Genomic DNA, 18,983 nt, shown 5'->3' on the forward strand with positions numbered 1-18,983 from the left:
TCTTGTTTTGGTGGACTATATCACTCAGGAGCTTCCTGAGAAAGAAAAAGGGGAAGATACATTCTTGAGAGTTTTTGTGTCTCAACATGTTTTTACTCTGCCTATACACTTAATTGGTGTTTTAGCTGGTTTCAGAATTTTAGAAATAATTTTTCTTCAAAATTAGTAAGATAGGCCAAGCACAGTGGCTCACACCTGTAATCCCAGCACTTTGGGACGCTGAGCAGATGGATCACCTGAGGTCAGGCGTTTGAGACCAGCCTGGCCAACATGGCAAAACCCTGTTTCTACTAAAAATACAAAAATTAGCTGGGCATGGTGGTGCATGCCTGTAATCCCAGCTACTTGGGAAGCTGAGGCAGGAGAATCGGTGGAAGCTGAGGCAGGAGAATCAGTTGAACCCAGGAGACAGAGGTAGCAGTGAGCCAAGATTGTGCCATTGCACTCCAGCCTGGGCCACAGAGTGAGACTCCATCTCAAAAAAAAAAAAAAAAATTAGACTTCCTGGGCTGATTCTCTAATGTGTTTGAATTTTTCCTATTTTTCCCATCTCTTTGTCTTTAATTCCACCTTTTGAGTCATGTCTGCAACTTTATCCTCTAGATCTTATTGAGTGTTTTCTTTTGGCTGTCATATTTTGAAATCCCAAGAGCTCTTTCTGTTACCTTTTCCCTTTTTAAACAATGCCTCTGTTCCTTCTTTATGGATGCCATATACACTCTCAACTCTCTGAGAAAAGAGTTTTCTTCTGGCTTCCACATTGTCTCTTTTTCTTCTCCCTTATTCCCCAGTGTCTAGTGGTCCTTGGCTGTCAGCTTCTATTTTAAGAGTTAGGCACTAAACTATATGGCCAGGTCTTTCCAGTCTATAAGCTTCACTATAGGTTGATCAGGAAGAGAACCAGCCATTTTGTTGAGGACTCCATACTGACAGTATCTAGTTTTCTTTCAGGCTGGTTGTTTTCCAAAGAGAGGATACTTCTAATCTGACTCAGCATATACAATTTTCAGGCTAAATGGGCAAAGAGATTGGAGAATCTTATCATTCAGCAATAGAGTTTTATTTAATCTCATTGCTTTCAGTATGGTGCACCTGCTCTTGGCTGTGCCTTGTGTCTTTTAGTCTGATCATCCCTCTGGTTTAAACTCTCCAGAGAGTAAACATACTGTCTAGCCCTTTTTGCAGACTTTTTCAATCTATCCTCTATTTCAAGCCTTATGCAAACTCTTGTCTTTAGGACTCCAAGTTCTACCCTTCTGGGGTTCTACAGTAGGACTTTCTTGGTGCTTTCCCCAAACATAAGCTCTTGGTAGTCAGTGTTTACTGGTCTACTAAATCAGGTTATTATTTATCTGATTTCCAGCTTTTGAATATTCCCTGTCATCTCTTATGTGTTTTCATTATTACTGTCCTCTTAATGGAATTTAAGAAAGGAGCAAGATAAGTGTATGTGTTCAATCAATTTGAGAAGTTTTCTAGCTGGAGCTTTGTATTATGTTAGGGAGTACAGTCTCTGCTTTGCTTTTTATGGACTTTTCTCATCTTCAGCTCCCACTTGTTCTATACCTCAGCATGGTGCTCTCCTGGCTGCAAAGACAGCATACAGTGTATGTATGTTGCCCATTCCTTTGTGAATTGAACTCAGAGGTTTTAGACAACATAGCTAATTTTGCTTTCAGCACAATGCAGTGAATAAAGGAAGGTCATCCTAATTTAACTTAACCTTCATTTTTTATAAATTATTTCAAGTTTTATTAAGAAAGATATCCAGGAAATAAAGGGTATTCAATTAGGAAAAGAGGAAGTCAAATTGTCCCTGTTTGCAGATGACATGATTGTATATCTAGAAAACCCCATTGTCTCAGCCCAAAATCTCCTTAAGGTGATTAGCAACTTCAGCAAAGTCTCAGGATACAAAATCAATGTACAAAAATCACAAGCATTCTTGTACACCACTCACAGACAAACAGAGAGCCAAATCATGAGTGAACTCCCATTCACAATTGCTTCAAAGAGAATAAAATACCTAGGAATCCAACTTACAAGGGATGTGAAGGACCTCTTCAAGGAGAACTACAAACCACTGCTCAATGAAATGAAAGAGGATACAAACAAATGGAAGAACAGTCCATGCTCACGGGTTGGAAGAATCAATATCGTGAAAATGGCCATACTGCCCAAGGTAATTTATAGATTCAATGCCATCCCCATCAAGCTACCAATGACTTTCTTCACAGAATTGGAAAAAACTACTTTAAAGTTCATATGGAACCAAAAAAGAGCCCGCATCGCCAAGTCAATCCTAAGCCAAAAGAACAAAGCTGGAGGCATCACGCTACCTGACTTCAAACTATACTACAAGGCTACAGTAACCAAAACAGCATGGTACTGATACAACAACAGAGACATAGATCAATGGAACAGAACAGATCCCTCAGAAATAATGCCGCATATCTACAACTATCTGATCTTTGACAAACCTGACAAAAACAAGCAATGGGGAAAGGATTCCCTATTTAATAAATGGTGCTGGGAAAACTAGCTAGCCATATGTAGAAAGCTGCAACTGGATCCCTTCCTTACACCTTATACAAAAATTAATTCAAGATGGATTAAAGACTTATATGTTAGACCTAAAACCATAAAAACCCTAGAAGAAAACCTAGGCAATACCATTCAGGACATAGGCGTGGGCAAGGACTTCATACCTAAAACACCAAAAGCAATGGCAACAAAAGCCAAAATTGACAAATGGGATCTAATTAAACTAAAGAGCTTCTGCACAGCAAAAGAAACTACCATCAGTGTGAACAGGCAACCTACAGAATGGGAGAAAATTTTTGCAACCTACTCATCTGACAAAGGGCTAATATCCAGAATCTACAATGAACTCAAACAAATTTACAAGAAAAAAACAAACAACCCCATCAAAAAGTGGGCAAAGGACATGAACAGACACTTCTCAAAAGAAGACATTTATGCAGCCAAAAAACACATGAAAAAATGCTCATCATCACTGGCCATCAGAGAAATGCAAATCAAAACCACAATGAGATACCATCTCGCACCAGTTAGAATGGCCATCATTAAAAAGTCAGGAAACAACAGGTGCTGGAGAGGATGTGGAGAAATAGGAACACTTTTACACTGTTGGTGGGACTGTAAACTAGTTCAACCATTGTGGAGGTCAGCGTGGCGATTCCTCAGGGATCTAACACTAGAAATACCATTTGACCCAGCCATCCCATTACTGGGTATATACCCAAAGGACTATAAATCATGTTGCTATAAAGACACATGCACACGTATGTGGCATTATTGTGGCACTATTCACAATAGCAAAGACTTGGAACCAACCCAAATGTCCAACAACGATAGACTGGATTAAGAAAATGTGGCACATATACACCATGGAATACTATGCAGCCATAGAAAATGATGAGTTCATGTCCTTTGTAGGGACATGGATGAAACTGGAAAACATCATTCTCAGTAAACTATTGCAAGGACAAAAAACCAAACACCGCATGTTCTCACTCATAGGTGGGAATTGAACAATGAGAACTCATGGACACAGGAAGGGGGACATCACACTCCGGGGACTGTTGTGGGGTGGGGAGATGGGGGAGGGACAGCATTAGGAGATATACCTAATGCTAAGTGACGAGTTAATGGGTGCAGCAAACCAACATGGCACATGGATACATATATAACAAACCTGCACATTGTGCACATGTACCCTGAAACCTAAAGTATAATAATAAAATTAAAAAAAAGAAAGATATCCATTATGGGCAGTAGAGAGCATACAAATGAAAATGTCTGAGAAAAATAAACCAATAGCAAAATGTTCACTTACCCATGATTATATGCTAATCAAAATATGATGACCACATAATATAGTATTACCTTGAATACTCGAGCTAGGCAGCACATTTATAGGATGTCCTCTTGGTAAATAAATTATTGTACTAGTCTTTAAATAGGGCTACAAAGAAATTATTATTATTTTTTAAGACGGAGTATCGCTCTATTGCACAGGCTGGAGTACAGTGGCATGATCTCAGCTGACTGCAACCTCCACCTCCCAGGTTCAAGCAATTCTCATGCCTCAGCCTCCCGAGTAGCTGGGATTACAGGCACCCCACCACCGCACCTGGCTGATTTTTGTATTTTTAGTAGAGACAGGATTTCACTATGTTGAACCTGGGACTCTTGACCTCCAGTGATCCGCCCACCTCAACCTCCTAAAGTGCTGGGATTACTGGCGTGAGCCACCAAGCCTGGCCTAAGACATTATTATTATTATTATTATTATTATTATTATTATTTTCAGACGGAGTCTCACTCTGTCGCCCAGGCTGGAGTGCAATGATGCGGTCTCAGCTCACCTCTGCCTCCCGATTCAAGCAATTCTCCTGCCTCAGCCTCCAGAATAGCTGGGATTATAGGCGTCCGCCACCATACCTGGCTAATTGTTGTATTTTTAGTAGAGACGGGGTTTCACCATGTTGGCTAGGCTGGTCTTGAACTGCTGACCTCGTGATCTGCCTGCCTCAGCCTCTCAAAGTGCTGGGATTACAGGCATGAGCCACTGCACCCAGCCTGGCCTAAGAAATTATTTTAAAAATTTTTATATTTCATGATGAATGAAGCATGGCTGTAAATTTATTTATATTCAAAACTAATTTGTTTAGACAACTACACCTTCTCTGAATTAATCTTAGGTTGATAAAAAGTTCTTGAACAGCTGAAGAATAATATATCAATACTTAGTTTATGTCAGTATTTTAAAAGTAAATACATTTTACTTTCAATTTTTATTTACAAGTACAATATATATCACTATATAAAAGTTAGATCTTGAAAAGGATTTTAGTTTTTAGGAATACTTCCCATTATTCCTCTGCTCTCAATTCAGGTTTCACTGTGCAAATATTTTTTTCCAAGGTGTATTTGATTTGCCCTCTCGATGTCCTTAACCAGAAGGGAACCACAGAAGAAAACACTACTGAAGACATCCATTCCCATTGCTTGCGTAGACCTGATTCACTAAGAAAATAGGAAAAGCTTAAATGAAAAACATTCTAGGGAAGTGACAAACCATATAAGGCAATGGGTGAGCCGCAATTGTGGGCGTAATTTTTTTCTCTCTCTCTTTCAACAGGGAGACACATCGCCTCTTCCTCCCACTGTCCCAGACTGTCTGCGGGCTGATGTCAGGGTTCCTCCTTCTGAGAGCCAAAAATGTTCCTTCTATTTAGCAGACGAGAATATCACCCACGGCTTCCTCTATCCTCCTGGTTAGTAGAACTCTTTTTTAGAGCAGTAGCTTAGAAAGCTCTCATCAGCTGGATGTGGGCATGTGCCTTAAACATATACTCCCCACCAAAACTACCTGCTTGGGCTAAGCTAGCTGCCTGAGAGGTTTCCAGTGGTTGTGGCTGGCCAGAGCAGCACAGCGGCTGTAATAAAGACTAAGACATTTTGCAGTGGGACCCACACAGCAGCTCTCATCTGGCCCAGATGTTTAGAGAGTTCGGCAGGTTTAAGTTTAATTTTAAAACTGGAGATTCTTTGCAGAAGGACACAAACATCTAAAAACCCATTTCTTCTGGCTCCTCCCCAAGCTAAGGTCTGCCTGGAGAATACAGCTGTGCCCGTGGAAAGAAATCAGGCTGGGTGCTCGCTTTGGCAGAACATATACTAAAATTGGAATGATACAGAGAAGATCACCTAATAAAATAAAATAAAATAAAAGAAGAAATCAGACTGGAATTTTGGCCTGTCACTCATGCTGTAGGGCTAACAGTTTTAAACTGCAGGTGAAGCAGCCAAATGAAATTTAAGTTTTTGTTGTTGTTGTTTTCCGAAAGGATCTCTCTTGGGAACCTGCCAAAGCTAGTGTGATTTTCCTAAAACTCAAGCCACTTCCCTGTGCAACAGGAAATGTCATTTTTATTAACTTGCCTATGAGATTTTCAACAATTTCACCTTCTTAGAGATTTGTCATTTAAAGATTCTGAAATTTATAATGGGCAAAAAGGCTTAATGAAAGCAAGTAGTGTTATCAATTTAAAACTCCTGAGTTAGGATAAATAAACTGATAAATTTTATGTATCTAGATACAATCAGGGGTACCAAATTTATGTAAACCCTGTGATAAACATTAAAAATTTGCAACAGGCTGGGTGCGGTGGCTCATGCCTGTAATCCCAGCACTTTGGGAGGCCAAAGTGAGTGGATCACCTGAGATCAGGAGTTCGAGACCAGCCTGGCCAACATGGTGAAACCCTGTCCCGTCTCTACTAAAAATAGAAAAATTAGCTGGGTTTGCTGGTGCGCACCTGTAATACCAGCTATTCAGGAGGCTGAGGAATAAGAATGGCTTGAACCCAGTAGGCGAAGGTGCAGTGGGCCGAGATTGAGCCACTGACTCCAGCCTGGGTGACAGAGTGAGACACTGTCTCAAAAAAAAAAAAAAGTTGCAACATTTTGTTAATAAAATATTTGAAATTGGTGTAGAAAATTGTATCTGTTAGGCCATAAGATATTAGTTAATACATCAATGTTTGCCTGACAAGGAATAAAATTAATAATTAAACAACTTGTCAAAAAATTAAGGATACGGCCAGACACGGTGGCTCATGGTCATAATCCCAAGACTTTGGAAGGTTGAGGCAGGAGGATCACAGGCTCAGGAGTTTGAGACCAGCCTTGGCAACATAGTGAGAGCTTGTCAGTTAAAAAAAAAAAAAAATTAAGTATAAAATGAAACTCTCTTCTAACTCTCCAGTATAAATTCCAATTATTTGTTAAAAATAGAAGTTCTATTACTAGCAGGTTCTTATTTTCCTCTAAAACAGAGGTAATGTTATGTTGATTGACTTTCCAGCTTTCAGGGCTTAGTTAAAAAGGTAGAAGAGGATTTTTGTGGAGTCTGAGAACTACAAACACCATGTAAAATCTTAAGAAAAAAGAGCTACTTGTTTCTTCTTGTCTTTTGGTGCCTACTTATTGGCCTCTCATTGAATAATTAGTTACCCAGGCAGGATGGTGCATGCCTGTAATCCCACCTACTTGGGAGGCTGAGGCAGGAGGATCGCTTGAGTCCAGGAGTTTGAGATCAGCCTGGGCAAAACGGCAAGACTCTGCCTCAATAGTAATTTTAAAAAAGAATTAGTTAAGATATCCAAGTACAGTTTAAGTATAAAAAGTATTATATAGAAACTTCATATAAGTGGAATTGTGCGCTATTTGTGTTTCTGTGACTGCCTTATTTCACTCAATGTCCTCAAGTTTCATTCATGTTCTTATATATTACAGAATCTAAAATAGTCAAATTCATAGAATTGGAGAGTGAAATGGTGGTTGGTGGGGGCTGGGGGAGGGAGAAATGGGGAGTTCCTAATTAATGGGCATAAAGTTTCAGTTAAGCAAGACAAATATGCTCTGGGGATCTTCTGTACAGTACTGTACCTACAGTCAACAGTACTGTACTATATACTTAAAAAATTGTTAACAGAGTAGATCTCATGTTAAGTGTTCTTACCAAAATGAAATCAAATGAAAAAGGATTTGAATAAACATTTATAGGTTTGCAGCTTTTAATCCTCACAATAATTCTATGAGATAGATGCCATGAGACAAATGAAGCACAGAGGGATGCAGCACTTTGCCCGAGGAGTGCAACTGTGAGCAGCGGAGCTGGGGTTCCCACCTGGGCTGTCTGCTTCCAGAGCACACTCGCTGAACACTCACTGTGCTAGACAGCACAGCCATAAATCCTCAGAGCCCGTGATTTGTGGTGTTCCCTTCAGCAATCTCTATTAGTCAGTTCTCATACTGCTAATAAAGGCATACCCGAGACTGGATAATTTATAAAGAAAAGGGGTTTAACGGACTCACTGTTCCACATGGCTGGCGATGCCTCACAATCATTAGGGAAGACAATGGAAGAGCAAAGAGATGGCTTACATGGCTGCAGGCAAGAGACGCGTGTGCAGGGGAACTCTTCCTTATAAAACCATCAGATCTCGTGAGACTTTTTCACTCTCAGGAGAACGGCATGGGAAAGACCTGCCCCCATGATTCAATTACCTCCCACAGAGTCCCTCCCACAACACGTGAGAATTATAGGAGCTACAATTCAAGATGAGATTGGGGGGGGGACACAGCCAAACCATATCAGTCTCCATCAAGTAAAAACTCATTTTCTTCAGAAAATTTTATTTTGGAAGACAGCTATCTATACTAACATCATTATTTTGCGCACATCCAATAACTACACATTTATATCTGGCATTCTATTTGTTTCCTAGGGCTGCTGGAACAAATTACCAAAAAAGGTTGACTTAAAAATGTATTATCTGACAGTTCTGGAGGTCAGAAGGCTAAAGTCAAGGTGTTGACAGCCATGCTCTTTTTGAAGGCTCTAGAGGAAAATCCTTCCTTGTCTCTCCCAGCTTCTGGTGGCTCCAGGCATTGCTTGGCGTGTACCGGTATCACTCAAACCTCTGCCTCCATCTTCACAAGACCTTCTCCCCTGTGTTTCTCCTCTTCCCAAATCTCCTTCTCCTTATTAAGACACTAGTCACTGGATTTACAGTCCACCCTAAATCCAGGATAATCTCATCTAGAGACTCCTAGCTACATCTGCAAAGACCTATTTCCGAATAAGTTTATCTTCACAGGGATGAAAGGAATGGTTAGGACTTGGATGCATCTTTTTTGGATCACACTTCAACCCACTACAGGCATAAAACTGCCTGCGTTATTAATGATTTCTGTTAGAAAGTACTATTTCTGTGCTTTGACTGTTAATAAATTTATATTAATATGTAATAGTAATAGGCCTATTGTGTGGTATGTCATATTTTCTCTTATAGCTAGATCTAATAAGATCCATTTGTTTTGCAGCCAGCAATAGAACATCAGATAGCCAATATGATGCTTTAATTACGAGCAATGTGGTACCTATGTATGAAGAATTCAGAAGTAAGTATGAATTTAGAGTATTAATTTTAAAATAGTTAAGTGACTCCTTGAACTTCCAAACTAAACACATATTTTTTTATTGCAATTTGTTCCTGATATTAAGAGTCACTTTGTTCTAATGGTTTAAATATAGGTATAGGAAGGATCCCTCACATAGTTTCTTTTCAACTTACTTTGACTTTGAGTGACTTCTTGCTAGAATTCTGATAATTTGTTTTTAACGCTTAATTTGATTACTGCCACTCACTAAAAGTAAATGAAAGGTAAATGTTCATCCCCAGAGTAATAATTAAAAGGCAACATGTGTGCTCTGATCATTTTTAACACTCGCTGTCCCATAAGCAACTCAGCCCTAGGGAGAAATTTGGAGGCATATTTAAGTGTAATTTCAAGATGATAACTACAATAACAAAAAGCTATCATCAATGTGGCTGTTTATTTTTGCCTGTGAAGCCTATTCTGGAGAATTACCCAATCATCACTGGCAATTACTAAAGCAGAATTTCATGCTATTTAAATGTACTTGTCTATAATAGAAAATATTGTCATATTTGACTGAGGTGGACATTTTAAACACTTTACGATTTTATTTTTAGAAATGTGGGACTACTTCCACAGTGTTCTTCTTATAAAACATGCCACAGAAAAAAATGGAGTAAATGTGGTTAGTGGACCAATATTTGATTATAATTATGATGGCCATTTTGATACTCCAGATGAAATTACTGAGTAAGTGATTTGACTTTTTGATTTATCAATAGGGTCTCATGAGGGGAAATTCCAATATTTTAAGTAAAGCTCAGTATTTTAAATATTACATAATACATTCATAGACAAATGTTATTGTTGACTATTTTCAATCTAGTCTATCTAAATATTTAGGAAAAAACTTATATTGCAAAAAATTTAAACTAATGGGCAAAGAAAACACTTCCTGGAAAAGTTTAGCAAAATTTTATTTGGACAATTGCTGAATTAATGGGCAAAGATAACATGAAATTTTGTAAAGGCTAAGGAGGTAGACAAAACTTGATGTACTATCAATGAATATAAAACTAATCCAGCAGTAAATGAAAAAAAAGTCGAGTAAAGGCTAAGGTAAATTTTACAAGAATAGTGAAAAGTGAAGTAAAGACTATAAGGTAAATTTTACAAGAATAGTGAACGATTCATAAAAGCATTTCCCAGGAGACAATGTAGGTAAATTTCATGCAGAGAACTAGTCCTAACTAAACTGTACATTTTAATACTAAGCCTGGTCATAACAGGTTGCTAAGAATTAGTTTTGAATGCAGAGCACAGTAATAGAGTTTTAGAGAAGTTTCATCTACCATTTCTCTTTATTATCAAAACATCTGAAGGACCAAACTAAACAATTGTACTGTCTAAGCCTAGATTATGTAAAGCAATGATTTCTACCTATACCTTCTGATAAAGTAACATTTATGACTACTAAGTGTGTGGCCTTTTCCTATTTTGTTCACCACGTCCTTATTTCAGTATTGAATGAATACTGAATCAATATTTCACTATTGACTACCTTTCACAATTTATTAATTCTAATAATTCTAACTTTGACAGCATTTTACTATATACTAGGTACTTTTTAAAGAACTCACATATACATCAGTCAAACTGCAAAGATACCCTAGTTAGGTTCCATTAGCCCCAGTTAGAGTTAAGGAAACTGAGGTTAAACAACTTATCTAAATTCTGCAACTAATAAGTGGTAAAGCCAGAACATGAACCCAGACAGCCTGGCTCTGAGACCATGTTCTAAATCACAGTAATACATTTCTATTTATATCAGCTTGTATTCCTTTAGTGGAGTCAGATTTTGCACTTAAAACTTTTGAAAGCACTTTCATGTTCATTATCTGAAACCAAAGTACTGTCACATCAGTTGTATGGATTTATCCCCATGTCTACACTGTGAAGTTGATAGCACAGAATCACTTCCTTGGAAAGCTGAGGAAACTCGGTAAATGATAGAATTAGAGAATGAATGAAAGTCCAAACATTTTGTGGAAGTGCATGGCTGGAGGTGGAATCTGGGCTCCCTCATTCTCAGCTTCTGCTGTATTAGTAAACACTGCTGTGAAGTATGAAGTCAACAAAACGAGGAAATGCAGGAAGCAGAATATCATGCTCTGCTTTTTTTTTTTTTTTGTATTCTAATATTTTTTCATGTTAGAATGACCAAGCTTGGACTTCTACTGTAATCTCTATTCTGGCTAATGGGAGTAAAAAATATGTAAGACTTTGTGCTTTTTATTTATTACTTTCTTTTGCTATATTTTTACTTTGGCATTTCTTTAAAACTATATAAAGATATTTATTGGCCTGGTGCAGTGGCTCACGCCTGTCATGCCAACATGTTGAGAGGCCGAGGTGGGAGGATCATTTGAGCCCAGGAGTTTAAGACCAGCTTGGGCAACAAAGTGAGAACCCATCTCTATTAAAAAAAAAAAAAAATCCAAAGTACCATTAGAAGTAAATATATATATATATGTGTGTGTGTGTGTGTCTTTACATAGTTTTTTTCGTATATATATTTACATATTTATACCAGCTTGTATTCCTTTGGTGGAGTCAGATTTTGCACTTAAAACTTTGTATGTAAGTTATTTAAACAGTACCTAGCATATAGTAAAATGCTGTCAAACTTAGAATTATAAGAATTATTATTTTACACATATATGAAAAAAACTATGTAAACACACTTATCACCTTTAGAAGCAAAAGTATAATAACATCAAAACATGTTTTCAATTATGTTTGTAAGACATTTAGCCAACACTGATGTTCCCATCCCAACGCACTACTTTGTGGTGCTGACCAGTTGTAAAAACAAGAGCCACACACCGGAAAACTGCCCTGGGTGGCTGGACGTCCTACCTTTTATCATCCCTCACCGACCCACCAACGTGGAGAGCTGCCCTGTGAGTATGCTTTGGGAGGGTCCAGGACCCGAGAAAATGAGTCAGAGCTCATTTGGGCTCTCATAAAAGTGGCTCTGACTAAAACATATTTTTTTAGGTGTTTCATGGGAAAAGTTGTAATACAAATGACTTCATTTTTAGGCTTTATTGATCTTTATGTAATTAATATCAATTTAAACATATATCTGCATAGTTGAACATATGTATACCTCATGTATTTTATTTATATATGTTTTATTCACATTCACTAATAATGAAAGAGGTGAAATCTTGTTAATCTCTTTTTTCTTTTTTTATTTATAACATGACAATTGTATGTATTTATGAGGATAGTGTGATGTTTGAATGCATGCATACTTTGTATAATGATCAAATCAGGATAATTAACATATCTACCACTTTAAACATTTATCATTTATTTGTGGTAATAACACTCAAAGTCCTCTCTTCTAGCTACTTGAAATATACAATACATTGTTATTAACTACAGCCACTCTACTGTGTAATAGAACCACCAGAACTTACTTTTATTCTGGCCACAAATCTTAAAGTTCTTCCCCATGTTAGCACTAAATTAATGTTTCTGAATGAGTATGTACATGTAAAAATTCCATCAACTTGTACCATGAGGTGTGAAATTGATTATACACACACACACACAAACACACACACAGTTCAAGTAACATTCTTTTTTTAAACATTAGGCTACCTCAAAATCCTTTTTGGATCAAGGAAGATTATATGTAAGTAGTTAATTTGACTTGCATATAAATTGCTTATAGGAAAAATATGTGTCCTGGAACTTAGGTTTTACTGAAGTCATTAAACAAATATATTGAGTACCTATTAAGCACACAGTATCATGATAGAAACTCTTTAGAATACACAAAGGAGGAACACATTGTCCCTGCTTTTAAAGAGTTCATATACAACTTCAATTTATATATGAGATATAGGCACACAAGTTAGTCAGTCAATAATACAAGAATTATTCTAAAAACCAAAAAGTAAAAGAGTTGCAAAGTTGGGATCAATTGACAATGTTAAAAGGATTTAATATTTGAAATTAAAATCACATTTGGCTGGAATGATCAATAAAGATTTCATAAAATAAGGTGTAAGTAGGGCTGTGACCAGAAGGATGGATAGAATTTGAGTATATTGAGAAGACTACGAAGAGTCTTCCATGGAGGGTGGGTATGAAGAATGAAGAGTATTTAGTAACTGATTGGATACAAGAACCCCCACCCCAAAAGGAAACTCAGTGATGAATCAGATTTGAATGTTGGTAATTAGGAAAAAGGCAGAAAGAGGAAAGTTAGGAATGAGAACTTTTTGGCAGGTAGATAGGATAGGCTAAGGATAGGCATTTTAAGTTTGTGGAAATGGGCATTGATGTGGAAAGTCCCATAGACAATTAGAGCCTCAGAAATAAAGCTTGGGATCTAGGCCAGATTGGGATTCATCTATATTCTTTGAGGTGTTCGACACATGAGTGCCTTCACCATGCTGTACACTATAGGAAGTACTCACAATTAGAAATCCAGTAAAATATTAGAAGAAAGGCATAAGTGATGTAAGAGAGGGACAGATAACCTGCTGTAATAGGATTTCAAAGGAGAATTACTTCCTGACAGGGAGGGTGACACTTCAGTTGGGTCATGCAGATACAATTTTACTTGAGTGTTTAAATTGTCCAAAGAAGGTGGCCAAGTTTAGAGGCTGACTAGTGAGCCACTCACTGTTCTTAAAATGAGGAAGAAGAGTTTCTAAACAGGAAACTATCAGGAGATGTTGTTGAATTGAATCCCTTCCTACTTTTCCTGTCAGCATTTTACTTGGTTGAGACAGGGTAAGCCCTTATTCTTTACTTCCTTTTCCAATGACAGAATCGATGACTGATACGGTGTGGTACTCTTTACCATGAAATCTGGATTCAACAGTTCGTTATTACAGAGGTTCTAGGTAGATATGATGGAGTAATTACAATGAGTACACAAAGAAAAAAATATTTGCTATCCCTGGTCTGGGCCCTTTTGACCTTCTATCGGGACTCTTGAAAATGAATCTTAAGTAGATTTGTGATCTCCTCTCCTCTTCTGATCTGTCAGTGTGCACTACTGCCAACTTACTCATCTTAAAATTGAGTTTATATTTTGTCATAGCCTCTCACCCCAAAACTTTTGATTATCCTGAACAACAACAACAACAACAACAAATACAAAGAAACAAACAAAAACAACTTCCAGCCTGTACTTAAGTCTCTTCACAATTTACCCTCAGTTGACCTCACAGGCTTCTGTTCCAGGCCAATTGGAGTCCTTGAAATTACTTGAACACATCTTGAGTTTGCTTACCTCATCACTGTTGCCTATGTTCTTCTCTCCTCTAGAATTCCCTTCTTTTCCATCTGCTAAAAAGTCCACCTGGGCGTCAAGGTAAAGTGCAAATAATATGAAGCTTTCCTTGATTATTCAAAGTAGAAGTGATCTCTCCAAAGTTAATAGAGCATCATCTCTATTGAATAGGACATCATCAGTAATAAATTGGACATATCCAAGATTTTGAGGAATTTGCAGTATTGTAATAAGAATGTGACATCCATATAGATAATTATAAGACAAAATGCAATGAGTATAAAGCAAACTTAGGCCAAGCTATGATTATAAAAGAGATTGCAAAGTTATTAAGAGTAGCTGTCAATTAGATATGGGGAAGCGAAAGGCAAGATGAGAAAGAGGCAGATATGACTAAAAATCCAGGGCATGACTGACCAGGAAATGTATACGATAGATAATCTTTTGTTTTGAGAAGGATGGATTTGCTCTTGGTGGTCTTCAGTTTGACAGACTAGTTGAATATTTAGGAGGATATATGAGAAATAGTATAAAATAGAACTTAAATGCATGGATTTTGGAGTTGGACATCCTGGGTTCAATGAAAGACTTGGTTTATTTGGGCAAATATGTTAGTTTCCTCATCTATTATATCTAATAAGTATAAAATATTCACCTCCTTTTATGAAGTTTGTAAAGATTGAACAAAATAATCTATATAAAACCCTAAGACTTCCCAATATAAAAAAATGGTGGCTATTATAAAGGAATCATATCATGATGAAGTTACATTCTAAAGTCAACAGAGGCCAGGTGCAGTGGCTCACCTGTAATCACAGCACTTTGGGAGGCTGAGGCAGGCACATCACCTGAGGTCAGGAGGTCAAGACCAGCCTGGCCAACATGGTTAGACCCCGTCTCTACTAAAAATACAAAAATTAGCCAGTTGTGATGGTGCATGCCTGTCATCCCAGCTACTCGGGAGGCTGAGGCAGGATAATTTCTTGAAACTGGGAAGTAGAGGTTGCAGTGAGTGGAGATTGTGCCACTGCACTCCAGCCTGGGCAACAGAACAAGACTCTGTCTCAAAATGAAATGAAATGAAATAAAATAAAAGTGTCAATAGAGAGTGAAACTGAATCTCCTATACACAAATCATCCAGAAAGTGTAGTACATTCACAAACTGTTTCTTAGTAAGTCTAAACCAGCCAATATTTCCAATAGCATTTGGATAGGTAATTGTGCTTTGATGCACCTGATAAAATAGATGGCATGCTTTCAGCATTGCATTGTATGAAAACTCTGTACTTTAAATATTTGAATTACACTATGTACAGAAGTACTCCTACTATTAAGAGGTTCGAGGGAACTGAGATCAAGCTATAGGAATGATAGATTCACAATTTTTTTTTTTTTTTTTGAGACAGAGTCTCGCTCTCTCGCCCAGGCTGGAGTGCAGTGGCGCAATCTCGGCTCACTGCAAGCTCCGCCTCCCAGGTTCACGCCATTCTCTTGCCTCAGCCTCTCCTAGTAGCTGGGACCACAGGCGCCCGCCACCACGCCCGGCTAATTTTTTTGTATTTTTGGTAGAGACGGGGTTTCACCGTGGTCTCGATCTCCTGACCTTGTGATCCGCCCGCCTCGGCCTCCCAAAGTGCTAGGATTACAAGTGTGAGCCACCGCGCCCGGCCGATAGATTCACAATTTTATCCCACATTTGGTGTAAGGAATTAGATCATATTTCCTTATTTATTTTGTCCTTTCCTTGTTCCTTTCATCTTTTCTTCCCTCCTTTTCGTTTTCCCTCCTCCTGTCGTCTTTGTACTGTAAAATTCTGTCAGATAAATGAGAATGTAGCCATGAGTCCAAGTGACTCATTGTAAGTTACTCAGCAGATATGGAAAATATAGGTATGGAACTTGGAGGAGAAATCAGAACTGCAGATCTAGATTTGGGATTAAATCATGGGTGTGAAATACAATTGCCAAAGGGGAGAAAGTGGAAAGAAAAGATCCCAAATCAAATTGAGGAAAATATCTGTGCTTCCAGGAAGTATAGTCATCTGAGGAAACAAAGTATTATCAACAGTAGAGCTATGGATAACAAAGGAGGAACTTCAGAAGCCTGGGGTAGTTAACTAATTGAAAAGTCTGAGAACAACCCATTCGGTGAGGTCACCATTGATAAAGTAGTTGCATTAGCATGATAGCAGCAATCACCGGACTGTAAGTGGCTAAGGAGAGAGAATAAGAACGTGGATAGGGCAGAAAAATGCAGAAATCAATATTGTCTCAAAAAATGAGTTGTATTTTGGGGATATACAATACTCTTAATTCTGTAACAGGTCATTTATACACACACACACACACCCCACACACACACATATATAAATATCAAAGTATATTTAAATATAGCTCATAAAACTGTATAGCCTATTCTGTTGGCATGGACTGGTGCAGCGAGAGCAGTTGTCTACAGCTGGCTTCTGTTCAGATTAGTTGGTGCCAGCGACTTACTCAGGTTAAATAGCTTAAGTATTGTCTCTGCGTAAATATAGTTTTGTGTTATGCTTTGTGGTCATTTCCCTGCAAATTTAAAAGAGGGAAACCTGTCAGGTGCTGGGTAAACATTTAGTTGGATGGATGCCAAGTAAGTCAGGAGAGAGTAGAGTCGTATAAACCAAATGGGAGAAAACGTTATGGAAAAAAAGTGATCAAAGATATTAGGTGCTACTGAAATGTGCAGTAGTAAAGGCAGAATAGAAAGACTTTGAATTAGATTCCCATTGAAAGAAAGAACTCAAACTAACATAGTGCATTTTTTTTTTTTTTAATATTAGCTCTCATTGTGAATCTGACACAAGTGCTTTAGAGGTTAGGAACAAAAAGTATTTCCTCTTATACTTCCTCTGGCTCAGATAGTGGCTATCTGTATTAAGCCTGCATACTTAAACAAGTAAACCACTGCGTTGAAGTCAAATGAGAATCATGAAAACACAGTAATCTGATTAAACAAACTTTGAAACTTTCTTATTATGTGAAAAGTTAACTGAACTTTAGCAATATCATATGAATACCAGAAAATTATTCTTTATAATAAAGAATAAAAAATGTCATAGAAACCCATGTTTCTAAATTATTGAACTTTCATATTGTAAAAAAAATCCAAAATAAAATGGTCAACAAATAACTGAAAAGATGCACAAATATAACAATAGTCAGCATAATAAAATATAAACAGGCATAAAACACTATTTTACACCCATGGTTTGGCAAACGTGGGGAAACGGGGATTATCTTCCACTGCCTATAGAACTGTAAATTGGTATGAAGACTTTGAGGACTGCTAGGTTTAATATCTGATAAAGTTAAAATTGAATGTACTCGGCTGGGTGCGGTGGCTCATGCCTGTAATTCCAGCACTTTGGGGGAGGCCAAGGCGGGTGGATCACCTGAGATCAGGAGTTTAAGACCAGCCTGGCCAACATGGCAAAACCCCATCTCTACTAAAAATATTAAAAAATTAGTGGGGTGTGGTGGCGGGTGCCTGTAATCCCAGCTACTTGGGAGGCTGAGGCTGGAGAATTGCTTGAACCCGGGAGGTGGAGGTTGCAGTGAGCCGAGATCACGCCATTGCACTCCAGCCTGGGTGACAGAGTGACAATGTCAAAAAAAAAAAAAAATTGAATGTACTCTATGGCCCAGCAACTTTATTAATATATCCTAGAAAGTCATGCTCTTGAACACAGGAGGCATATACCAAGTTATTTATTATAGCATTATTTATAGTAACAAAAATTTTATCAATATGTAATGAAAAATTTAATTGTTCTGCATTTAAATAAGGAAATATCACAAACCACAGCTAAGAACAAGTCACTTAACAAGACCTAGATATATCACTATAGACTACAAACATTAATATCGAATGAAAAAAATTGTAGAATACCACTTATAATATTAACATAAGTTTAAAAACTCATCAGTACTACATATTGTATAGTGATGTACAATAAAAGTTTGAAAAAACAGACTGGATTCACCCTGATACAAAGATGTTTAGTTCTGAACAGAGGAGCACTGGGGACTTAACTTCGTCTGCAATATTTAATTTCATTAAAAAATTTATATCTGAAGTAAACATAAAAATGGATAAATTTTGACTACAGTGTTCTATGTTATAGTATACTTTGTACTTTTGCTTTATTTTTATTTTTAAAAACTAAATTTAGCTGTATCAAATTAAGATTTAAAGAGGTAAAAATCATGGGCAAAAAGACAACTTCTAAGCAATAAAAATATTTCTGTTCATGAAAAATACTGCCTTGTGAAAAAAAAAGTGTTGTGCTTTTCTTTTTCAGGAAGGTAAATCGGAAGCTCTTTGGGTTGAAGAAAGATTTACAGCTCACATTGCCCGGGTCCGTGATGTAGAACTTCTCACTGGGCTTGACTTCTATCAGGATAAAGTGCAGCCTGTCTCTGAAATTTTGCAACTAAAGACATATTTACCAACATTTGAAACAATGATTTAACTTAATAATGTCTATTTAATGTATAATTTACCGTATAAAGTAATTTTGGCAAAATATAAATGATTTTTTTCTGGATAATTGTAAAATAAAATTTTCTATTTTTCCTTAAGTACCCTAAAAGCCATAACTTTTATTATTCTCTTTTCTCTTTTTCATTTCTATGAATATGTATTATT

General features: G+C 37.3%; 1 protein-coding gene across 1 annotated transcript in view; it reads left to right on the forward strand.

The window, feature by feature from the left end:
* Positions 1 to 18,867, forward strand: part of ENPP3 (ectonucleotide pyrophosphatase/phosphodiesterase 3) — an 88,902-nt gene extending 70,035 nt beyond the window's left edge. Inside the window, exons 21-25 of the mRNA XM_032165807.2 lie at positions 5,168 to 5,303; positions 8,920 to 8,997; positions 9,594 to 9,726; positions 11,783 to 11,939; positions 18,637 to 18,867. Coding sequence (XP_032021698.1) covers positions 5,168 to 5,303; positions 8,920 to 8,997; positions 9,594 to 9,726; positions 11,783 to 11,939; positions 18,637 to 18,807 — 675 coding nt within the window. The 3' untranslated portion in view covers positions 18,808 to 18,867. The remainder of the gene's footprint in view (positions 1 to 5,167; positions 5,304 to 8,919; positions 8,998 to 9,593; positions 9,727 to 11,782; positions 11,940 to 18,636) is intronic.
* Positions 18,868 to 18,983: the final 116 nt, after the last annotated feature.

This window comes from Hylobates moloch, unplaced genomic scaffold (assembly GCF_009828535.3).
Source record: "Hylobates moloch isolate HMO894 unplaced genomic scaffold, HMol_V3 SCAFFOLD_2, whole genome shotgun sequence".
Taxonomy (NCBI): Eukaryota; Metazoa; Chordata; class Mammalia; order Primates; family Hylobatidae; genus Hylobates; species Hylobates moloch.